Source organism: Bolinopsis microptera, chromosome 12 (genome assembly GCF_026151205.1).
Source record: "Bolinopsis microptera isolate Bmic1 chromosome 12, MBARI_Bmic_1.0, whole genome shotgun sequence".
NCBI lineage: Eukaryota > Metazoa > Ctenophora > Tentaculata > Lobata > Bolinopsidae > Bolinopsis > Bolinopsis microptera.
The window spans coordinates 3,764,361-3,789,759 of NC_087083.1; the positions used below are offsets into that span (position 1 = coordinate 3,764,361).

General features: G+C 41.8%; 1 protein-coding gene across 1 annotated transcript in view; it reads left to right on the forward strand.

Annotated features, from left to right (window-relative positions):
- The window catches only part of LOC134823823 (AT-rich interactive domain-containing protein 4B-like), a 33,129-nt gene extending 7,856 nt beyond the window's left edge, over positions 1-25,273 (forward strand). The window contains exons 5-30 of the mRNA XM_063835401.1: positions 6,042-6,121; positions 6,617-6,720; positions 6,959-7,132; positions 7,247-7,353; positions 8,242-8,397; positions 9,458-9,591; positions 10,175-10,297; positions 10,537-10,717; positions 10,925-11,096; positions 11,354-11,450; positions 12,639-12,773; positions 13,027-13,191; positions 13,316-13,411; positions 13,989-14,232; positions 14,375-14,472; positions 17,095-17,206; positions 17,885-18,016; positions 18,552-18,649; positions 18,762-18,867; positions 19,134-19,285; positions 19,819-19,949; positions 20,156-20,332; positions 20,471-20,631; positions 20,754-20,821; positions 20,949-21,074; positions 24,281-25,273. Of these exons, the coding sequence (XP_063691471.1) occupies positions 6,042-6,121; positions 6,617-6,720; positions 6,959-7,132; positions 7,247-7,353; positions 8,242-8,397; positions 9,458-9,591; positions 10,175-10,297; positions 10,537-10,717; positions 10,925-11,096; positions 11,354-11,450; positions 12,639-12,773; positions 13,027-13,191; positions 13,316-13,411; positions 13,989-14,232; positions 14,375-14,472; positions 17,095-17,206; positions 17,885-18,016; positions 18,552-18,649; positions 18,762-18,867; positions 19,134-19,285; positions 19,819-19,949; positions 20,156-20,332; positions 20,471-20,631; positions 20,754-20,821; positions 20,949-21,074; positions 24,281-24,439 (3,488 nt within the window). The 3' untranslated portion in view covers positions 24,440-25,273. The remainder of the gene's footprint in view (positions 1-6,041; positions 6,122-6,616; positions 6,721-6,958; positions 7,133-7,246; positions 7,354-8,241; positions 8,398-9,457; positions 9,592-10,174; positions 10,298-10,536; positions 10,718-10,924; positions 11,097-11,353; positions 11,451-12,638; positions 12,774-13,026; positions 13,192-13,315; positions 13,412-13,988; positions 14,233-14,374; positions 14,473-17,094; positions 17,207-17,884; positions 18,017-18,551; positions 18,650-18,761; positions 18,868-19,133; positions 19,286-19,818; positions 19,950-20,155; positions 20,333-20,470; positions 20,632-20,753; positions 20,822-20,948; positions 21,075-24,280) is intronic.
- The last annotated feature ends 126 nt before the right edge of the window (positions 25,274-25,399 follow it).

Below are 25,399 nucleotides of genomic sequence, written 5' to 3' on the forward strand. Positions count from 1 at the left end.
CCAGACCTTCTTGAAGTTCTGGAATGCTACATTGGCTAACATGATTCTTCTGGTGACATCCTTCCTACTTTCTAGCAGAGAACCCAATAACTTGCTACCGCACCATTCTTCATTCATTCTAAGGGGTTTACCATCATCCATGACCTCATCTTTCTCAGCTATGTAGACGTGTACAAACTCTGTCTTTGATTCATTAATATTCAGATTCCACTCTTTGAACACCTTAGTAGCGATAGGGAGGAGGGCTTCTAGAGCATCTTTGTCTTCACCAAGATAGTCGATGTCATCAGAGTAGGCATCTTCTTCAGGCATGCCACTAGGGCTTATAGGAGGGGTTGGGCGCAGCGTCACGGCACGCAGGTGGTAGCAGGCACCAGCTAGAGTGATTGTGAAACAGAGGCCTGAAACACTATCACCTTGGGGTCCTCCATTGGTGCTGATGAATACAAGGGAGGTAGCGTTGTTGACTCGCACCTTGATCTTGGTGTTGCTCAGGAGGAATCTCACTAGTCTGATCTCATCTCTTGTGCACCCTGCGTCCTCTAGGAGGTTGAGCACAGTCTGCCTACTGATCGTGATTGATTGGGGACCAGCTTTTGGTACACTGGTTAATGTTTACTATAATATTAAAGTATTACAATTACATAAAATTAGATAAATATAAATTCCCTTTGCTTAGGACGTACCAAAATATCCAAAAATGAAACGATGCACCTTAGCACACAACACAATACATAAACAACTGGCAGTGAATCCTCAGAAAAGAGCCCTATAGATAAACCTGGCCTGGGTGAGACCTGCATTGCGATTGCTATTCAGCGATGTGTGCTCTACAAGTCATCACATACCTGAGTTACAATCACGGTTGCAGTTTTATAACTCACAATTAAAAGTTCCTCGTTATCGGCCGAAATCAACAAATACACGCCGAAATCAACAAATACACGCAACAGCCATAGATAAGAGCCTTATAGTACACTTAAATCGAAGAAATATGGATATCAAAAACACTATATGTTACATCTTGACCTTATCTACACTTAAAATCTTGCCGTCTCTGATATAATGATACTTTGTTGGCTGAGCAGTAATCATTTCCTTCATTTTTACAACAAGTTTCTGGTGAGCTGCTTTCTCCTCCCTATTTCTGTCAGGTGTGATGTACCATGTGTGGTACGCTACATAATTAGATTTCTTCAGATTTCTTGCTCGAGCAAGAACCATTTTGACTGATTCCGTGCAAGCCAATGTCACTTTTAACGGTCTTGGTTTACCACTATCTGCAGGTTTTTTAATCCCGATCAAACTTGCTGCCACCACTTGAGGATCACACCCCGATGATTCCCAAATTTCGGTAATCACTTCTTCTGCCACTATATGTGGATCACTGCCGTAATTCTCTGGCACACCGTAAACAATGAAATTCTTACTGCGGACGTCATCTTCAACTACAGTTTTCACAGCTGTCTTTATACTGTCAATCGACGGAGCACTGGTAGTTGTTTCACAGTTCTCCTTCACGATGTCGCACCATGTTTTTTTCATCTCAGTTTGTACAGTTTGCTGGACAGAGTCGAGCTCTTTCTGTTGCTGTTTGATAAGATCCTTCTGATAATTAAGCTGCTCTGATTTCAGTCTGTCTATCGTACTGGCCGCAGATTTACATAGTTCAATATTGCCTGTCATCAATTTAGAAAGTTTTTCAACAGCATTAGCCAAGGGGTCTTTCGTAATGGCCATTAATCTCGAATGATTCAGCTCTGTAACGGTTTGAGTTTTCGAGAGTTTCAAAATGTCATACAACGCCACTGATAACTCTTTTTCGAGTCTGTTCAAATTTTCCACAGTGAAGTCCATTGTACAAAGCAAAGGCAAGCTGAGTAGCTGGCGTGTCGATGTAAAGATAAAACAACTGATAAGAGAGCAATTAAAATTGTTGCAAATGCTAGAATAACTGATCGTATCGAAGGCACTGGACATGTCTAGGCCCATCTTATGGAAAGACCACTCTCTTTCTTTTACGATGCTGATCAACATACGGTGACACCATACCAGGTCTCCACAGCTTCTCTTCTGCTTGTAGGCAGCTTGCCATGGACCTGTGTAAGCGTCTACCTTTGCTTCAATTCTCCTGAGTGTAATGAGGGATAGCAGCTTACGAGCACAGTTACATAATGTCAGGGGTCTGAGGCTTTTCAGTTCACCAGGAGTCTTGCCAGGCTTTTGAAGAGGGGTGATGAAACATTCTCCGACAGCGTCAAGGAACAGGTTCTCTTTAAAGCAGGTGTTAATGATTTTGGCGTAATGGACACATAGCGCACTCCCACCATACTTGAGGAGCTCATTGGGGGTATTGTCAGGTCCGTTGGCTTTGCCGTTCTTGAGGCGTTTAGCAGCGGTTTTTACCTCATATTCTGTGATAGGGCAGTCGAGGGGAGAAGGGGGACCTTCAAACGGATCGAGGGCAGGTTCATCTCCAGTCAGCTGTTCTTCGTACCAATCACGGAGTACTTCAGCTTTAGCAAGGTCTGTACCAATAGGGTACCCATCCTTATTGTGGACAACTATAAGCTTTGTCTCTTTGGTCTTAGCTAAGGATCTCACAGCTTCGAACATTTGACGCGTGTCGTCAGTTGATGAAATTTCTTCAGCTAACTGGTCAGCCTTAGCACACTCTAGCTTCTTCAGTCTCTTTTTGATGTCTTTACCGAGCTTATTTCTCCATCCTCGCAGTACAGAGCTATCACAGGGCTTGTTGGTGCTTGCCAGGGCAAGGCGTATATTGTGTCGTTCTGCGACTAGGGCAACAACAGTAGGGTCATTAGAGAAGAAGCACTTATTATTAGCCTTCCTGTAACCTAGGGTCTCAGCAGCTGACTTATGAACTTCACCCAGTACTACTGCAAAGTCCTTGTTGGGATCACCTGAGGGTATTACAGTAGAAAGTCTACTAGCAATGTCATGTTCATACGCTCGTTTACAATCGGGGTCTGATGTGAGCCTGCGAGTGTCAAACATTTTAGGACGTTTAGGAGCTTTAGCGTAGAACAAGGGGCGTTTAGACAATTCAATCTTACATATTACAAGCCTATGGTCAGAAATAAACACCATACCGTTGTGCGACCTAGCATCTCTGAGCAGACATTTACTTCTTCTTTTACAAAGAATATAATCTATCTGAGTAAACACTTTACGCTTTTTACCAGACTGACCTTTGACATTAACCAAACCCTCGTAAGTGGTCCGATGACTCGCACGGTGAAGGAAGGCAGTATTAGCAGCAAACAAGTCGTTTCTACACATGAAGTTGAGAAGGTAGTGACCGTTATGGTTCCTTTTACCCATACCGTGCCTGCCGACATAATTTGACACACCATTTACATAATCTGAGTCATCAAGCTTACCCAGCCTACCGTTGAAATCTCCCATCACAAACAACTCGTATCTTGAAGGAATGACAATAGCTGAACTGACTTGCTTGTACACTTTCCTGACAATTTCTGGTCTGAGTTCTGATTTGGTGTTAGTGGGGCAGTACACATTGACGGCTCTAAACATGACGGGTTCACCGTGCTTTACAGGCAATCTGAAATCTATCCACGCAACACGGTCACTGACACGATGATATTGAACAATGTACGGTACTAGCCGCTTTGATACCACAAACCCCAGACCTGCATAACAGGCATCCTTTTGTTCAATGATAATCAACTTATTGCCACAGGGTAACATTGCTTCAAATGGCTGAGTGATCTTAGTTTCTTGAAGGGCTATAACGTCTAATTTATATTGAGTACAGTCACGTCCTAATATATGTTGGTATACTTCTTTACTCAGCCCACGAACATTGAATGTTGCAAGGGCTAGAATGAGTGAGAGAGGGAGCAACTTAGGGACGATGAGTAGAGGGTTAGATGCTGCAGCAGGAGTAAACTGTGTCTCCCTGCTTCTGCCGATGTGCTTGACGTCATCACTGGTCATTCCACCTATGTTAGTAAACTATTTCAATAGTTGTGCTATGTTAGTAAACTATTTAAATAGTTGTGCTATGTTAGTAAACTATTTCAATAGTTGTGCTATGTTAGTAAACTATTTAAATAGTTGTGCTATGTTAGTAAACTATTTCAATAGTTGTGCTATGTTAGTAAACTATTTAAATAGTTGTGCTATGTTAGTAAACTATTTAAATAGTTGTGCTATGTTAGTAAACTATTTAAATAGTTGTGCTATGTTAGTAAACTATTTAAATAGTTGTGCTATGTTAGTAAACTATTTCAATAGTTGTGTTATGTAAGTAAACTATTTCAATAGTTGCGCTATGTAAGTAAACTATTTCAATAGTTGTGCTATGTTAGTAAACTATTTCAATAGTTGTGCTATGTAATTAAACTATTTCAATAGTTGTGCTATGTAAGTAAACTATTAAAATGTTTAAACTATTCTTTCGGAGAATACAGTAGTTTTTGAGCGTGAACATATTCGCCAATTCTGGTTTCATCATCAAAACTTCCCCTATTCGAAGTCAAAATGTTCCATGTCTTTTACATTGATGAGAAAGAGCATAAGCAACGGAAAGAATTTCCACGGCAGATTCTGGTAACCATAGCTTAGAAATAGTTCATTACCAGCCCAATTAGATGCTACCAGTTCCTGTCTTTTCCTTAATTGAGGAAGAAATATCAGTGTTGCATATACAAATTCACAACCAGATCTAGCTTCTAGTTATCCACACGAAACTTCAAACTTAACACTGAAGTACAACAATTGAAGAAAGCAACATTTTTACAATCTTCTCTTTAAACCAAACAGCAATCTTGTTCCTCGGTTACAACACCTATAGTGGGGGGCGGGGGGGGGGGGGGATATGTCAATATTTTATCTTACTCCTTTACATTCCATTCATTCTTGTTTATAATTGTATATCGTCAGAGTTTTGAGACAGATATTACCTGTATTATTGTAACCTGTACAGAGGTTGTCATTAATAAGTTAGCGACTGCCCGTTACCAATCAACCAATATGATACTTCCTCAGCTACCACAACTCGTTTGAGATATAACTAATCCAACATTAGGATCCACTGATATACCTTGTAGTATTCTTCAAACACCGTTAGTCCCCCGTTAACGGGAAAACTTTTTCGAATAAAAACTTCCTTGTAAAACTTCAATACAAATCAATATACTTCTGCGATGTGTTTGGAGAGACTTAATCTATTTATATTCATGTCCAACCCTTCAGTTGGCTGAGGGTACCTTTGTAGACCTTTTAGGAAGCTGCAGATACAATAGATTTATTCCCACCAAATTTTATAAATTACTCTATGATCCAAAATAGACCAAAATGCTAACAGAACGTACTCTCAATTTTGGCTAATTTAGTATCCAAGAAAGCAATGTTAGCATTAAGCGCAGTAGACTGCGCGCACAATTGCGCGCTTCTCTGACTCGAAATAGGTCACATGTGACAACAAATAATTCGATTATAGACAGCAGTACAGTATCCGGCGAAGATGCGACTTTGTCATTCCCTTTATCGTTTAATATTGTTAATGAGGAGGCTTATTTATCTTTAACTTCAATCTTCTTTTAGGATATAGGGCCACTGTTTCCGGTCCTTCAAGAGATAACATTAGGTTATCCTACGTTTCAATGTCCGTTAGGCAAATCTACCAATATATCTGGGACGTACATTCAAAATAAACAATGTACTTGTTTATGTACTTGTATGTAAATATACACACTAATCTAATCTTTCTATTAACTGGCAAACCAGTCAAATAAGCTGTAACCAGGATAGATTTGGTATCAGATGATAAATTTAAGACCATCCAATCACTAATGTTGCGTGAATTGTGGTCGTGGCAATTTTCAGCGAAATTGCCTAATCATGATTCTTCATCGTAGAACCCAACTTAAAATAGTTAGGCAGCAAGGTTTGTGGCCTCTGAAGCAATGGGGCCAACATGCGAAACCATGATACATCAGAAGAGATAACAAGAGTTTGATTGAGTCCTAACTTGACATGTGATTATATTTCAGTGTTTGATGATGGGGACGAGAGGACTCTAGGTAGAAACTGCGTGTGCCCACAAGGTGCCAAACACTTCAACGAGGAATGGGTTAGTAGTATTCTTAGTTACTTACACTACACTTACAGTACACAATGCAGGTCCGGGACTCTACGGTGTAAGACTCTAACCCTTACCCTAACCCTAACCCGCTCTAGAGTCTTATGCCGTAGAGTCTTAGGGTCAGCCCACACTACGCCTCTATTCCCCGACGGATTTTAAAAATCCGTGCCTCTATAATTCCCCGAGAGTTTCCACGCCAACTGGCGGGAGCTCTGCCCACACTACGCGCCTCGTTGTGTGAATCCGGTTTTTTTGACCCACGCCATGTGGCCCGTCACCACATGGCGTAGTGTGGGCAGACCTTCGGGGAATAGTCAATAGAGGCGTAGTGTGGGCAGACCCTTACGCCGTAGAGTCCGGACCCCCACAATGCACATACAGTTAGTGCAAACTAACGGTCTACAATAATACAGGTTTATTGTTTAGCTAGGTGCTTTACTGCACTGTGGTAAGTAAATAATTTATAAACTATTATTTTTTCAGACGTTGGATCACTTACCACTAACTAATCCTGAAAACTTTGGGACTCCCGTTATTTTGGAGAGTAAAAAACAGAGAAAAAGAAGAAAAGTCGATGGTCCGGACAGGTAAAACATTGATATTTACCAGTCACGTCTAACCTATCTTAGCTAGTAGTTAAGTAGATTCTGTATGATCAGTTAAACTTATTATTAAACATGTTAGTGGGATACACCTGTTAATAACCGCCTTCTGATTGTGCGACATCTGTTCGATAGCGACATCGCTGTCGAACAGGAGTCATTTTTGGCGACATCTGTCCAACTTTTATCATATCGATCTTATAGAACACTTGTTAACTCGCAGTGGACGAAGTGCTCACTACAGCGAAGAGGATGTAGGTAAAGTTGCGTTCTACGATACCCGCTCAAAGAAGCAGACTCTGGTACCGGTACTGATTACCTCTCACAGCCAGTGTGACGAGTTCGTAGCTACTAATCCTGGCGAGGTTATCGTTAGGAGCTTCAAATCCGGCAAATTGTGAGTAGAAACAAACTTTAGCTCGCGTGCACTCTGCTAAAAAGACTGGTAGCATCATCTGTACGTTAAAGTAAGTAAGAGAAGTAAAATGTTTTAAGTGTTATAATGTTTCAGCATGTCGATACCGAAGGAGGATATGTTACGATTTGACAGAGAGACAGAACCTCTGCAATCAATCCTGACAAGTTCTTCTCACATTATTGTCCTGAAACCAGCTCTAGGTAAGATATATAACAGTGTTACATCATGCCTCCTTACTCCTTACTCCTGTCTCCTTACTCCTGTCTCCGTACTCCTGCCTCCTGTCTCTTTACTCCTGTCTCCTAACTCCGGAGTCCTGTCTCCTTACTCCTGTCTCCTTACTCCTGTCTCCTTACTCCGGAGTCCTGTCTCCTTACTCCTGTCTCCTTACTCTTTACTCTTCACTCCTGTCTCCTTACTCCTGTCTCCTTACTCCTGTCTCCTTACTCCTGTCTCCTTACTCCTGTCTCCTTACTCCTGTCTCCGTACTCCTTACTCCTGTCTCCTTACTCCTGTCTCCTTACTCCTGTCTCCTTACTCCTGTCTCCGTACTCCTGCCTCCTGTCTCTTTACTCCTGTCTCCTAACTCCGGAGTCCTGTCTCCTTACTCCTGTCTCCTTACTCCTGTCTCCTTACTCCGGAGTCCTGTCTCCTTACTCCTGTCTCCTTACTCTTTACTCTTCACTCCTGTCTCCTTACTCCTGTCTCCTTACTCCTGTCTCCTTACTCCTGTCTCCTTACTCCTGTCTCCTTACTCCTGTCTCCTTACTCTTTACTCTTCACTCCTGTCTCCTTACTCCTGTCTCATTACTCCTTACTCATGTCTCCTTACTCCTTACCTCTGTCTCCTTACTCCTGTCTCCTTACTCATTACTCCTGTCTCCTTACTCCTGTCTCCTTACTCATTACTCTAGTCTCCTTACTCCTGTCTCCTTACTCATTACTCCTGTCTCCTTACTCCTGTCTCCTTACTCTTCACTCCTTACTCCATAGTGGGGCAGCTACTCCCCTTTTAGGTAGGGGGTAATATACTTATCATATTGTTATATTGTTATAAGGTGCATTAATTTAAAATCTTCAATTTTCAGAGAAAGCGCTAGCGTTCTACGACACCGGAGTATTACCGTTATCCTGGGAAGCTGACACCGATTCTACTGTTCGTTTAACCGAGCCTGAAAACTTGAACAACGCTAAATTAAAGAAACAATTCAACAGTGGTCTGTATGAGTACTGGGAGAAGAAAGGTAATATCCTAGATAAAAATTTCGTTATTATATTAGAAACAATGTTCCGTGCTCTTACTATGAAATTAGAGAAGAGGCAAGTAAATTCTCAGAAGAGACATGTCATATTGCTGGCCTTAACTCCAAACAACTGAAAATGACAGCTATTAAGGCCCCCCAGAAGTGGCCGATATCTCATCTCCCTTTACCACGACATGTTATCTCCCTTTACCACGACATGTTATATCCCTTTACCACGACATGTCATCTCCCTTTACCACGACATGCCATATCCCTTTATCACGACATGTTAATATCCCTTTATCACGACATGTTAATATCCCTTTATCACGACATGTTATATCCCTTTACCACGACATGTTATATCCCTTTATCACGACATGTTATATCCCTTTATCACGACATGTTATATCCCTTTACCACGACATGTTATATCCCTTTACCACGACATGTCATCTCCCTTTACCACGACATGTCATATCCCTTTATCACGACATGTTAATATCCCTTTATCACGACATGTTATATCCCTTTACCACGACATGTTATATCCCTTTACCACGACATGTTATCTCCCTTTACCACGACATGTTATATCCCTTTACCACGACATGTTATCTCCCTTTACCACGACATGTTATATCCCTTTACCACGACATGTTATCTCCCTTTACCACGACATGTTATCTCCCTTTACCACGACATGTTATATCCCTTTACCACGACATGTTGTCTCCCTTTACCACGACATGTTATACCCCTTTACCACGACATGTTATATCCCTTTACCACGACATGTCATCTCCCTTTACCACGACATGTTATCTCCCTTTACCACGACATGTTATATCCCTTTACCGCGACATGCTATCTCCCTTTACCACGACATGCTATCTCCCTTTACCACGACATGTCATATCCCTTTATCACGACATGTTATCTCCCTTTATCACGACATGTTATCTCCCTTTACCACGACATGTCATCTCCCTTTACCACGACATGTTATCTCCCTTTACCACGACATGTTATCTCCCTTTACCACGATACTATTTGCCAGGAAGTCCCATAACACGGAGGCCGAGTGTTGGTTACCACGATCTAGACCTGTTCGAGCTGCATTGTTTCGTGGCAGAGTGTGGGGGCCCGGACACTGTCACACAGAATATGAAGTGGAGATCTATATGTGCTCAGGTATGTGGAGATAGTAGTGTAACTATGGTTACTTGTAGTGTAGCTATGGTTACTAGTAGTGTAACTATAGTTACTAGTAGTGTAACTATAGTTACTAGTAGTGTAACTATGGAGATATGAGATATCTTCTTTAATATCACTGTGTTCGTCGCTTGTTTTGACTCAATTCCTTAAGATTCTCCTTTCTGAGGAGTTAATCCCTAACTAATATATATCTTTCTGTATGTACGTACGACCGCCCACGTGCAAATTGGATGAAAAATAGATAGTTGCGTAGTTACCATGGTAACGAGGGTTATTACACGCACGTGCACGTGCAATGATTGTTTTAACGTCATTTTGATCGGTTTTGTGGTAATTACGTTGTGTTCACTCACTGTTCAGTGCGAGCTACATTTTAATTGGCTGTATCTTCGGTTGTACTGACGGATATTTTTGATGCGATAAAAACTGACTGGATTCATCCCTGTTACCACGGGCTTTCTAGTATATATATAAAACAATATAAGCTCTACTTTAAATTAATATTATTGATTATTTCCTAGGTCTTGTAGCTCTAGTTTAATAGAAGTTCTCCCACCAGATGAACATATTGAACATCCCTCCAAGTGGCTCCCACACAGTGAAGAATGCTTACTGTAGATACGTACTACCCTTCTTGGAATTATGGGACGGCAAATCCAAAAGGAGGTCCTCTATTTGCGAGGTAAACTGTTAATTAGTAACTAGTTAATTAGGTAATTAGTTAATTAGGTAATTAGTTAATTAGCTCTATTTGCGAGGTAACCTGTTAATTAGCTCACTAGAAATACCCACTTACATGTTTCATATTATATCAATTATTTTTCACATTTCGGGCAAATTGTCCTGTGGGCTACGGTATTTTATTTTATCTAGACTCAACAAAAATGTGGAGAATGTAGATGTGACATATATTTAATGTAGAGTACAGAGGAAGGTGGAAAGAAGAGAGGTAGGGTCAGTACGCCGCTATCCAAGCCTACAACGCCTCTCTCACAGGGCACCCCTTCTACGCCTCTCTCACAGGGCACTCCGTGCAGTAAAGGCAGAAGGAACAGTGTAAAGGATCAGGATGGGGAGAGTGCTGCTAGCAGTGATTATACCGGTCAGTTTAAAAACAACTTGCAGTATTTTCTCTGATAAGTTAACTGTATTATAGTATAGTTTTAATACTTTCAACACTTATCAAATAATTTGAGGCTCTAAATATTTAGTTTATTTACGAAGGATTCAAGCCTAACATTGTGTGTTTCCCTTCGTGTCCAAATTGCAATATAGTCTACACATTAGTTATATAAACAAGTCTTCTCAGATTATGAACAAATGCCACACATACACAAGTACTCTCTCGGACAGAGAGTGAAGGTGTTGTATGGGGCCCCTAAAGCGTGTGGTAGCTACGAGGCTAAGATAAACGACAAAAATGTGGATAGTCGCACAGATCTGCCTATATACCACATACACTATACAGGCTGGAATACCAGGTTAGACTAGGAATAGATATAGAATATATAATATACTGGTGTTTATTATAAAGTTAATGGTGTAGTGGGGGGGGGGGGGGGGTTCTCTAGAAAAGTATAGTGACCCCCTCCGCCCCCGGCCCCCCGCCCCCGTGTAGTACAAGGTATTGAAATGATGAATAAATATTGTCTATTAACACTTGATGCTTTATTAAACTCTAACTTAGTGTTTGCCACATTTACACATGTAGTAATATAGTGAACCCCCCTGTTTTCAGATACGACGAGTGGATTACTGAGGACAGTATCGCTTCATTAGTGACCAGGTCTAACAAGAAGAAGGGAACTTTATTGGATCCCGCTAAAGACGTCAAAGTAATTTCCGAAATATTATTTTATATTTTACAACCGTGCACTAGAGCCCCAGTAAAGTTAGGGCTGTGGTTAGGAGAAGAGTCCTTGGTTCGTGCCCAGTGCCCACGACCATCGACCATCCTCAGCACAGAAATTAACTGAGGGTCTGCCCACACTACGCCTCTATTCCCCGAATGTCTGTCCACACTACGCCATGTGGTGACGGGCCACATGGCGTGGGTCAAAAAAACCGGATTCACACAACGAGGCACGTAGTGTGGGCAGAGCTCCCGCCAGTTGGCGTGGAAACTCTCGGGGAATTCTGGCACGGATTTTTACCCTAACTTTCCACAAATGAAACTCTGACTCACTGTATAGCAGACCCCCGGCCCCCAGTGACATAAATTTAAAAAGGGACTAGGAATCCAGTCTGGAAAGAAAAAACGGCTACCATATATTTTTAAAACGACTACCATAAATTTTTCGGCCGCTCCGCGGCCGGATAACGATTTCATTTTACTTTGTTAGTTATATTACAGCGGTTTAGTTATTCATTAGTATAGTTATTAATTCATTAGTATAGTTATTCATAATTGCCAAAAGATTGTGAAAGAATTCCTTTCCGGGTCTCGAACTCGCGATCTGCTAATGTAGTACTGACGGTTTAACCAACTAGGCTACGATTCTATGTACGCATTTGTAATATTTACATATAGGTCTTCGCGCGTTCCTGCAACTACCATACTACCATACTACCAAACAGTCCATACTACCATACTGGTAGTAGGAAAATCTTGGATCCTGACAGGAATATCTTGGATTATTTGGTAACGCGCAAGTTAAGCGCAAGAACTAGGAATCTGCTGGGAATCTGGCATTTGCGCTCGATTCGAAAATCTTCTCGGATAAATATAGAATTAAAGTACAGTGCGCGGCGTTACAGTGTGTAACAACCGTGAGCGACTATTTTGATTTAATAATTTTGTTGACAAAAATTAGTCGGCGTGGCTATGGAAATTAATATGGCTAGGAATTAGATTCTTAGATTCCTCACTTTATGTCACTGGGCCCCGGCCCCCCCTCGGTACCCCCGACCCCCCCCCCCCCCCCCCCCCCCCCCTCCCCCCCCCCCTTGGAACCCCTCGGCCCCCCTCGGAACCCCCCCCCTCGGAACCCACCGAGCTCTAAATGAAGACTTAACTCCCTCAGAACGTGCCTAATCGTCGGAAGATAGTTCCCAAGTACAAGAAGTATAAGAAGCAGCAGTCTGCCAGCGAGACAAGTTCAGACGACAAGAATAGTCTGCCGGCTAGCGAGTGTAGTGAGCCGGAACTAGACAAACAGGTACAGTCCTAGTAACCATAGTTACACTACTAGTAACCATAGTAACGCTACTAGTAACCATAGTTACGCTACTAGTAACCTGGTAACCATAGTTACACTACTAGTAACCATAGTAACGCTACTAGTAACCATAGTTACGCTACTAGTAACCTGATAACCATAGTTATGCTACTAGTAATCATAGTTAAACGCTAATAAAACAATAATAAGATAAGGTGGATCAGCCTATAAATAAGCTTGAAATAATGTTCAGGAAGATCTGCCTGAAATCAAACAAGAGCCAATGGAAGAAGAGGAAGAAGAGGAGGAAGAAGAAGAGGAGGAGAAAGAGGAGAGGGCTGCTGCAGCCTCCCCGCTCTACCAGCCAACTGTTAAGGTCGAGAGCTCTGTTGTCACTGGAGATGTGACTTCTTCTCAGGTTTTTACAAATCCGGTGGTTTTTCTGACCCCGAATTGTTACCCCGGTGTACAAACATAGTATTGAATACTGAATACTGAATACTGAATACTGAATACTGAATACTGAATACTGATATCTTCAGCCGTCTGACGAGAAGTTGTTGTGTGAGGAGACCTTTGAAGACGTGATAGACACAGCAGTAACATCAACTCAACAACCTGACCTCTCTCGTCAACCGGTGAGCTTTGCCTCCCCTCGCTGCCCATTCCTCGCTCCCTCCTCTCTCTTTCTCTCCCCTTCCTGCCCTTCCTTTCCTCGCTCCCTCTCTCTTTCTCTCCCCTTCCTTTCCTCCCTCCCTCCTCTCTCTTTCTCTGACCCTCCTTGCCCTTCCTTTCCTCTCTCTCTTTCTCTCCCCTTCCTGCCCTTCCTTTCCTCGCTCCCTCCTCTCTCTTTCTCTCCCCCTCCCTGCCTTCCCTTTCCTCCCTCCCTCCTCTCTCTTTCTCTCCCCCTCCCTGTCCTTCCTTTCCTCGCTCCCTCCTCTCTCTCTCTCTTTCTCTCCCCTCCCTGCCCTTCCTTTCCTCGCTTCCTCCTCTTTCTTTCTCTCCCCCTCCCGTCCCTGCCTTTTCTTTCCTCCCTTCCTCCTCTCTCTTTCTCTCCCCCTCCCTGCCCTTCCTTTCCTCCATCCCTCCTCTCTCTTTCTCTCCCCTCCTTGCCCTTCCTTTCCTCCCTCCCTCCTCTCTCTTTCTCTCCCCCCTCCCTGGGCAGTTTCACGTCGAATCATCTCCCTCCCTACCCACTTTAACGTCGTATCCTAGGTGAGCGGTACATCACGTCCGCAAGAATGGTGTGGCCCTGTGAGCGGTACATCACGTCCGCAAGAATGGTGCGGCCCAGCTACATCACGTCCGCAAGAATGGTGCGGCCCTGTGAGCGGTACATCACGTCCGCAAGAATGGTGCGGCCCAGTAAGCGGTTCATCACGTCCGCAAGAATGGTGTGGCCCAGTGGAAGAGGACAAGGCTAAAGAAGAAGCAGCTGCAATCCTAATGACTTTTCCTAGTAAGCCGTCCTTTCAGTAAAATAAAAACAGCACCTGCTTGGATTTTTAACGAATGCTGGGTGTGAATTGTAGTGACATTTTGAATATTGATGCTCTTGCGCACACAAGTATTGAGAATGTTGATAAGAGATAACACTTCAGGTACGTTTGCGATGAAGCCCGGTCCAATGTCAGGACCTTGTGTGACCCCCGGACACATCCTCCCGCCTCATCTTCAGCTCACTTACCAGTTCCCCACAGTCAGTACAGCTTTTATTTTAGCTTTTATTGGACTTTAATTTTCTGAATATTTGCTAAAAATTATTAGCAAAAAATTAGAAATAAATGATATCGTAAATTAGGAAAATTAAAATAATAAAAAATTATATATAATGTGTTAAAATATTAACGTATTGCTTGTATATACTGTGTTAAAATAATAACTAATTATATAATGTGTTAAAATAATAACTAATTATTAAATGTGTTAAAATAATAACTAATTATATAATGTGTTAAAATGGGGGGGGGGGGGGGGGGGTGTCACGTCCGTCTATGTCCGCTTGTCTCATAGAATCCAAAAAGGACAGGACATAGGCGGACATAGACGGACATAGACGGACATTGGCGGACATAGACGGACATATACAGACATTAGCGGACATTAATGGACACCTAAATTGCTAAATAAAATGTTCAATTTTTGCTGTTATAGGGGGATCATGTTTTTGTCCGTTCGGTACCCTATATTTTCAAAACGGACACAAAATAGAGCGGACAAAGACGGACAAAAATGGACAAAAATGAAAATAACATTTAGATGCTTCCTCCTACTCTTCCTCCTCCTCCTGGGTCTTCCTGATCTTCCTCAGTCCTCTTCTTCCTCCCCTCCTCAGTCCTCCTACTCCTCCTCCTCGTCCTCAGTCCTCCTCATCAGTCCTCAACAGTCCTCCTCCTCCTCCCCAGTCCTCCTCCTCCTCCTGAGTCCTCCTCCTGGGTCCTCCTCCTGGGTCCTCTTCCTCCTCTTCATCCTCCTCCTCTTCCTCCTCAGTCCTCAGTCCTCCTCAGTCCTCCTCCTCATCCTTCTCCTCAGTCCTCCATCCTCCTCCTCAGTCCTCCCCCAGTCCCCCTCCTCCTCCTATTCAGTTCTCCTCCTCCTCCTCATCCTCCTCAGTCATCCTCCTCAGTCCTCCTCCTCAGTCCTCCTCCTCATCCTTCTCATCAGTCCTCCTCCTCAGTCCTCTCCCAGTCCCCCTCCTTCTCCTCCTATTCAGTCCTCCTCCTGATCCTCCTCCTCCTCCTCAGTTCTCCTCAGTCCTCCTTCTCATTTCTCCTAAGTCCTCCTCCTGAGTCCTCCTCCTCCTCTTCCTCCTGAGTCCTCCTCCTGAGTCCTCCTCCTCCTCCCTCTCAGTCATCCTCCTCAGCCATCCTCCTCAGCCATCCTCCTCAGCCATCCTCCTCAGCCATCCTCCTCAGCCATCCTCCTCAGCCATCCTCCTTCTCAGTCATCGTCAGTCCTCCTCCTCAGTCCTCCTCCTCCTGGGTCCTCCTCCTCCTCCTCCTCCTGGGTCCTCCTCCTGGGTCTTCCTGATCCTCCCCAGTCCTCTTCCTCCTCCCCTCCTCAGTCCTCCTCCTACTCCTCCTCCGTCCTCAACAGTCCTCCTCCTCCCCAGTCCTCCTCCTCCTCCTGGGGCCTTTTCCTGGGTCCTCCTCCTCCTGGCTTCCTGGGTCCTCCTCCTCCTGGGTCCTCCTTCTCCTCCTCAGTCCTTCTCCTCCTCCTCCTCAGTCCTCTTCCTCCTCTTCCTCCTCCTCCTCCCTCTCAGTCATCCTCCTCACCCATCCTCCTCAGTCCTCCTCCTTCTCAGTCCTCCTCAGTCCTCCTCCTCAGTCCTCCTCCTCCTGAGTCATCCTCCTCAGTTCTCCTCCTCCTCCTCCTAGGTCCTCCTCCTGGGTCCTCCTCCTCCTCCTCCTCCTGGGTCTTCCTGATCCTCCTCCTCCCTCTCAGTCATCCTCCTCAGTCATCCTCCTCAGTCATCCTCCTCAGCCATCCTCCTCAGTCATCCTCCTCAGCCATCCTCCTCAGTACTCTTCAGTACTCTTCAGTCCTCCTCCTTCTCAGTCCTCCTCAGTCCTCCTCCTGATTCCTCCTCCTCCTGAGTCATCCTCCTCAGTCCTCCTCCTCCTCCTCTTGGGTCCTCCTCCTGGGTCCTCCTCCTGGGTCTTCCTGATCCTCCCCAGTCCTCTTCCTCCTCCCCTCCTCAGTCCTCCTCCTACTCCTCCTCCTCGTCCTCAGTCCTCCTCATCTGTCCTCAACAGTCCTCCTCCTCCCCAGTCCTCCTCCTCCTCCTGGGGCCTTTTCCTGGGTCCCTATATAATTTGATATAATAAGTTAAAGCTATTAATAGCTTTAGTGTGATTAATAAGTCGTTTGTTTTGTACAAAATTATAATACATAGAAGTTGCGAAAAATTCTCAAAATGTTTGTCCGCTATGTCCACCAATGTCCACCAATGTCCGTCCGAGTCCGCCAATGTCCGTCCGGGTCCGCAAATGTCCGTCCGAGTCCGCCAATGTCCGTCCGAGTCCGCCAATGTCCGTCCGTGTCCGCCAATGTCCCAAAAAACACGTCCGTTGTCTTATAGAATCCAAAAAGGACAGGACATAGGCGGACATAGACGGACGTGACACCCCCCCCCCCCCCTAAAATAATAACTAATTATTAAATGTGTTAAAATAATAACTAATTGTATATAATGTGTTAAAATAATAACTAATTGTGTTTAAATGTGTTAAAATAATAACTAATTATATAATGTGTTAAAATAATAGCTAATTGTATTTAAATGTGTTAAAATAATAACTAATTATATAATGTGTTCCAGCTGCAGGGAGTGTCCCCTACCAAAGAACAGGTCCTGATAACGAGCAGTACGGGAGTTCCCACCCAATACCTGGCCACCACCACCACCCGTACTACCACACTACCTGCTGCAGGTTTGCTCACTTTTACATTTTACATTTCACACTACCTGCTGCAGGTTTACTCACTTTTACATTTTACATTTCACACTACCTGCTGCAGGTTTACTCACTTTTACATTTTACATTTCACACTACCTGCTGCAGGTTTGCTCACTTTTACATTTTACACTACCTGCTGCAGGTTTACTCACTTTTACATTTTACATTTCACACTACCTGCTGCAGGTTTACTCACTTTTACATTTTACATTTCACACTACCTGCTGCAGGTTTACTCACTTTTACATTTTACATTTCACACTACCTGCTGCAGGTTTACTCACTTTTACATTTTACATTTCACACTACCTGCTGCAGGTTTACTCACTTTTACATTTCACACTACCTGCTGCAGGTTTACTCACTTTTACATTTTACATCTATATTATATTGCTGGATGGGTTCTTGAAATGTATTATAAATGATAGTTCGTAGTAACAGAAGCTTTAAAGAACCACGCTGGTATATTGATTCAGACGTCATATAAATTTCATCATATTATGTATATTTATTCAAATATTTACGATCCATTATGTATTGATTCCCTCACTGAATAATATTAGAATGGGTTTTAACCTCATATTATATTATATTGATTTAACCTGTTTTAACCTCATCTTCTATATTTATTCAACCTCATATATTCCCCAGGCATGGGTAAAATGCCCGTCGCTCAGCCAGGTCACTGTAGCTCACCTGCCACGCCCCACTACGCCCACCAGTCTTCTTTACTTTCTCCGTCTTTTAGTGGCAGTAAAACTGGGCGGCTTATCACTAAATCAGGTATTTTGTAGATTGTTGTTTTGGTTGTTCACTAAATCAAGTATTTTGTAGATTTTTGTTTTGGTTGTTCACTAAATCAGGTATTTTGTAGATTGTTGTTTTAGTTGTTCACTAAATCAGGTATTTTGTAGATTGTTGTTTTGGTTGTTCACTAAATCAAGTATTTTGTAGATTTTTGTTTTGGTTGTTCACTAAATCAGGTATTTTGTAGATTGTTGTTTTAGTTGTTCACTAAATCAGGTATTTTGTAGATTGTTGTTTTGGTTGTTCACTAAATCAAGTATTTTGTAGATTTTTGTTTTGGTTGTTCACTAAATCAGGTATTTTGTAGATTGTTGTTTTAGTTGTTCACTAAATCAGGTATTTTGTAGATTGTTGTTTTGGTTGTTCAAATTTACGTGTACAATAGTACGTGCACGGAATTTGGTTGCCTCAATTCAATAGAGGTGAGTGATCCTTCAAGAAATTAACTAATTAAATTAATTAATTAATTAATTATTTGAGAAATTTGTTTTATTATTATTTTGATTGTCAGGTAATTTGTTGGTGGTATCGGAAACAATACCAAGTAACATTAGCTCCATGATCAAAATAGAAGACAAGAAGAAAAACAGAAAACGCAAAATTCAGCAGGTAACTACTAAGATATTGAGACAAATTTTAAAATTTGTTAATCTAACATCATGTTGTCACGTGCTAAAAGTATGCAGGTTGCCATGGTTACAACTTACAATGTGTATTTCAGGCTGACAGTACCTCTGATATAGGATCACGTCTCCAACAGTTCGACTTCAGACCTGATCCTTGTGAGGATTGTGATAAGAGACCAGAGGAGAGACCACGCCGGACAGGTAGGAAGCTTCACTTTCACTTTCACTTTCACTTTCACTTATCCAGTAGGGGCGACATTAAATTTAGTAGTTTAACACATCTAGTTTGATTAGAAAATAAGGGTTCCTAGATAATATAGTTTAGAAAATGTGTCTTGCTAAGGAAGGAGACAGGAGTGAACTGAAAAATAAAAAGGATTATTTGATTTTCAAACTTTGCACTGTCCATTATCTGACGATGCTTCTGGATACTTTAATCAGTTTGAAACACATCTATTTCCGTACAGAGCGTGATAAAGCACGTAGAGGAACAGTAAAGAACAGTGAAGGAAGTAAGTTAGCAGGGTCAGGTGACAGAAGTGCTCCTCCTGCCCCTTACTGCTACGTGCGAGGCGGCACTGCACTCCCCCTCTACTACAGCGGCTCTGATATCATCCAGGTAATATGTCTGTCTGTCTGTCTGTCTGTCTGTCTGTCTGTCTGTCTGTCTGTCTGTCTGTCTGTCTGTCTGTCTGTATGTATGTATGTATGTATGTATGTATGTCTGTATGTATGTATGTATATATGTATGTATGTATGTATGTATGTATATTATGTATGTATGTATGTATGTATGTATGTATGTCTGTCTGTCTGTCTGTGTCTGTCTGTCTGTCTGTCTGTCTGTCTGTCTGTGTCTGTCTGTCTGTCTGTCTGTCTGTCTGTCTGTCTGTCTGTCTGTCTGTCTGTCTGTCTGTCTGTCTGTGTCTGTCTGTCTGTCTGTCTGTCTGTCTGTCTGTCTGTCTGTGTCTGTCTATCTGTATGTCTGTCTGTCTGTCTGTCTGTCTGTCTGTCTGTCTGTCTGTCTGTCTGTGTCTGTCTGTCTATCTGTCTGTCTGTCTGTCTGTCTGTCTGTCTGTATGTCTGTCTGTCTGTCTGTCTGTCTGTCTGTCTGTCTGTCTGTCTTTATTTTCAATGTAGATTATTTTACAGGGTGGATACTACGTGCCGATGAGACCACCAGGTATGGGACCCTATCCGCCCGGCTACTCCCCCAAGTTCCCTATAACTAGTATTCCTATTCCCAAGACTGCTTCAGACAAAGACAACAACCCCGCAACAGAGTTTGTTTTCTTATCTTTCAAATATTATCTGTATTATTGTGTAGGTATATATTATCTGTCAGGAACTTTCTTATCTTTATCGTTCAAATAGTTATCTTTATCTAGTTATGTAGTTAAATATATGTATTTTAGTTTGCCGGATGTCTGATTTTCAACTGGGGTGGTATACCATGTGTGTTACCATGGTAACACATTCTTATTTTCAGATCGCCGCTTTTAGCAGAACCGGACAGTACAGTGGCAGACGAGAAGCCAGTAACGAGTGCGATTACACAACAACCTCCAGATTCATTGGTTACCATGGTTACACAAGTAGATACACAAGTAGACACACCTGCTGTAGATAAGGGAACCCCACAACCCTACACGACCCCCCCATATTGGTTAGTAGTACTCAACTAACTCAACTTGGAAAATATAATTCTGTTTTAATCCTTCCATCTAATAAAAAATAATTCTGCCCAGTCTCATTACAGCTTCATTACAGCTTCATTATATAATTAATTTACAATAACTTTCAGCACTCCGCCTCACGCCACCAGTAGCTCAGAAAATCTCAAATCGCCCAGTTACCCTGGTAACCCTGGTAACCCTGGTACCCCTGGTTTTCTAACTCCTCGTCCCACCACATCTCCTGCAAACCTCGACTCAGACAGCTCCGACGAAAAGAACACCGTGCCAGGTAATAATATCCAGATAAATTGTTAGTGTTTTATTGTTTTATTGATGTACAATACTGCGTAGTAGATAGTGGGGGGGGCCTATAAATGCTTCTGTATAATATCAAATATGTGTATTTTTCAGGAATGAGCCCCATGATATTTAATAACTCCACGTCGGAATGTTCAGACAAAGAGGGCACCACTTCAAAGGTAAATTGTAGACTGTAGAGGTATTTAAACTAGTGAGAAACGTGTCCCGATTATGTGTGATTATGATCATTTTATTAGGTAATATGTATCACATTCCTCAAATTCTATACGTTTGTGATTATTTCAGGTGAAGATATTTGACAAGGATTTTGGTATCCATTTGTTCGATCACCTAGATCTGCCAGATAAGATCCGTAGTATGCAGGGCACAATGGCCGAGTTACAGAAATGCTATCTTTTCTACAAAACTCAGGTAACTATGGTAACTAGTAGTGTAACTATGGTAACTACAAAAGTCAGGTATTCGCCTACTAAATAATCTACTTAAATGGAGCCTGTCCGAATTGAGTATGAATTTGATTTGAATAGAATTTGATAATAACTAACATTACTCCAGTAGCAGGGAGGTGTTGAGTGTGCACTTCGATGTATAGAGTTTTTTGCTACTGAATCGGGTTAAATAGGTCATTGGTAACTCAAATCACCGAGGGGGGAATTTTGTGTCGCTAGCCCCAACCCTGTGGAGCCACGCCCATATTTCATATCAGGTGCGTATATGGGAAATATGTATCTCAGCTTCCGAAGGTCTTAGAGACTCAAACTTGAGTTTAAAATGACCGCAATGCACATGTTTATATTAGTACTATAAAGGTCATGAAAGCCCAAAATGCTTATTTTTGGAAAAAATTCAGAAAAACCGATTTTCACTTGAGCATGAGTAAAAAAATCTACTCTAGAAATTTAGTGAAAATCGAGTAAGCAGTTCAGTGTCTACAAGATTTCTAAACACAGGGTCCTCAGTTAGGTCATTTTGAATCAGAATTGATAAAGTAAGCAATTTCTATAAGTAGTTTCAACCCTGTGGAGCCACACCCATATTTCATATCAGGTGGCATATGGGAAATATGTATCTCAGCTTCTGAAGGTCTTAGAGACTCAAATTTGAGTTTAAAATGACCGCAATGCACATGTTTATATTAGTACTATGAAGATCATAAAAGCCCAAAATGCTTATTTTTGGAGAAAATTCAGAAAAACTGATTTTCACAAGCAAAAAAATCTACTCGAGAAGTTAAGTGAAAACTGAAATCGAGTGTAAAGTTCAGTGTCTACAACGTTTCTAAACACAGGATCCTTTGTAAGATCATTCTGAATCAGAATTGACAAGGTACGCAAATTCTACTAGTATGTAGTTTTGACCCTAGGGTGCAAAACTCCTAAATTACCCCCAGGCGCAAATATATGACTTTTCTATCTCGGCTTCTTAACGTTGTAGGGGCCTCTCTTTGAGCTCAAATTTACTACAATGGCCACATTTATATACCGACTATAAAGCACAAAGCAACTTAGGGTCTATACAGCTTAGTTTTTAGAAATTCATTAAATCTTTTTTAACCTTCATGCATCATCTCTAGTCTCTACCCAGCTACCACCAGTACGTTATGATTTCAGATCTTTCTAGCAACCTCTGATATGAATGCTACCTCTTCCTCTATCCAGCTACTATACCACCAATTCCAGCTGTTTTCACCTACTTCGGCAACTATCTCTTCCCTCTCTTTAGCTACCACCAAGGTTCCTCCAACTACTGCTATTTCTAGCAATCTTAGCTTAGGTTAGTGGACTACTTCTTGCCCTATCTAGGAACCATCAGAAAAATTTCCTTAATGAGCTGGAAATTGTTGGATGCAGCGGAGGTAGCACTCATATCAGAGGTTACAAGATCTAAAATTATAACGTATGGTGGTAGCTGGGTAGAGTTGACATGGAGTTAGCAGAAAGTAGCTAGAAGTAGATTCTGCTACATGAGGTTGGATTCAAGTTGATTATCCATAATAGCCGAGCAGTACTGGAGAGAGCCCCAGAGAGGGAGCTGAAGGCAGCCTTCTGAAACTGAGTATTTTCGCAGTTATACCAAAATTAAAGTTAGGTGGTATGTGCTGCTCCATAAATGTTATCCTAATGTGTTTATGTTGAACGTTTTACTGTGCTGCAAATATCTTTTTAGCCCGAGATATCATTATTAAGTACATGTTTGATAATGTTACTATTTTATGATGCATGAAGGTTAAAACAGTTTTTTTTTAAAAATCTAGACACTTATTTTACTTCGGAGTATTCCAACAGCCATATTGTTACACAAGTGCAACCAGCCAATTACAGGAAGCCGAAGGATTTGTTTTTAGCCAGTGACCTCACACCCGATTTCTCAAGTATTCGGCTGAGTAGACCGGGGGGCTGCATAGACCACTCACGATCCTTAGCTGAATATCAACGACACTCACCCCACGACCAGGCAGGCAGTGGGATTTGAACCCGCAACCTCACGATTGCAAAGCTGGCTAACCAACTGCGCTACCAGGCCGTAATTGCGCTACCTGGCCGTGAAAATTTAGAATTTCTAAAAACTAAGCTATATAGACCATATGTTGCTTTATAGTCGGTATATAAATGTGGCCATTGTAGTAAATTTGAGCTCAAAGAGAGGCCCCTACAACGTTAAGAAGCCGAGATAGAAAAGTCATATATTTGCGCCTGGGGGTGATTTAGGAGTTTTGCACCCTAGGGTCAAAACTACATACTAGTAGAATTTGCGTACCTTGTCAATTCTGATTCAGAATGATCTTACAAAGGATCCTGTGTTTAGAAACGTTGTAGACACTGAACTTTACACTCGATTTCACTTAACTTCTCGAGTAGATTTTTTTGCTTGTGAAAATCAGTTTTTCTGAATTTTCTCCAAAAATAAGCATTTTGGGCTTTTATGATCTTCATAGTACTAATATAAACATGTGCATTGCGGTCATTTTAAACTCAAATTTGAGTCTCTAAGACCTTCAGAAGCTGAGATACATATTTCCCATATGCCACCTGATATGAAATATGGGTGTGGCTCCACAGGGTTGAAACTACTTATAGAAATTGCTTACTTCATCAATTCTGATTCAAAATGACCTAACTGAGGACCCTGTGTTTAGAAATCTTGTAGACACTGAACTGCTTACTCGATTTTCACTAAATTTCTAGAGTAGATTTTTTTACTCATGCTCAAGTGAAAATCGGTTTTTCTGAATTTTTTCCAAAAATAAGCATTTTGGGCTTTCATGACCTTTATAGTACTAATATAAACATGTGCATTGCGGTCATTTTAAACTCAAGTTTGAGTCTCTAAGACCTTCGGAAGCTGAGATACATATTTCCCATATACGCACCTGATATGAAATATGGGCGTGGCTCCACAGGGTTGGGGCTAGCGACACAAAATTCCCCCCTCGGTGATTTGAGTTACCAATGACCTATTTAACCCGATTCAGTAGCAAAAAACTCTATACATCGAAGTGCACACTCAACACCTCCCTGCTACTGGAGTACATAAAATGATAATGTATTTTTCATGATAAAATATGTTGTCCCTACAGCTCAGTAAAAATGATTTTATTGCAACCTATCCGACCCCAGATTGCGGCTATTGAAAAGAAAGAAAGGGATAAGCGGAAATCTAAGAAACGCCGAAAGAGCAAACAGCGCACTTCCTCCATCTCTAAAAGCGAGAAAGAGGAGAAGCCTACGATTTCTACGGAGCCAACTGAGAAAACAAATGAAACCGTGTCCTCGTGACCGGAAACGTGGTAACTGTAGTGTAACTATGGTAACTGTAGTGTAATTATGGTAACTAGCAGTGTTACTATGGTAACTGTAAAATCAGGGGACTATTAGCTAATTCCGATCAGGATAACAGGGAATTATTTTATTGTGCATCTTGTACAGTATCTGACTGGTATATTGTAAATAACTGGTCCAATCTTGTGGAGGAAACTATTTGCCATTCATTCCGGAACTTAGTTGTTTCGTATTTGAAAGATCACAAAAAATGGAGAACAATTCTAGTTATTTTTGAATGGCGAAAGTGAGTTGCCATAATACTGAAATTTTAGTCTTTTTCGGATGGCAAAAAGTCAGAAAAATATCGTTTTCTCGCAATTTCTCAATTTATTCCGGAATTAACTTAGGAGTCGTTAACATATTACGTAATTACTGAGGGGGGGGGAGGGGGTGGGACAATAGCTATGTGTCAAACTAAACACGGAGGTGGGAAGGGTGGTGGGGTTAAAATTGGCCAAAAAGTGATTACGTAATATGTGAACGGTCCCTTGTGGTGAATGACTATGACCCCCCACCCCATCTTGTACAACGTCTGTCCACTTTACCTCATTATTGGTCCAATATTGGTTACTCGTTCGGACGTTCGCAGTCACCTGCCTTAGTTACCAGGTAACCTACTTAGTTACCTGTACATTTTGATATGTTTTGTGGAATTCTTGTTTTGGGAAATTACTAACAAATAAATGAAATTGATTATGAAAAGTTTGTAATCTGCAGATAGTTATTGTTTATTTACACATAGTAACAGTCGAGCTTAAATTGTATCTTAGCTTTTAGTTTTATGTTTAAGATTTTGTTTTCCCTGTTGTTGTACTGAATGTCAGGACTATTTATACATCATGATTTAAGGCAATACTTACTTGGCATTTTCTATGTTTTCAACATTTTCGTTTTTTGCTCTCTTGAGTGGGTCAA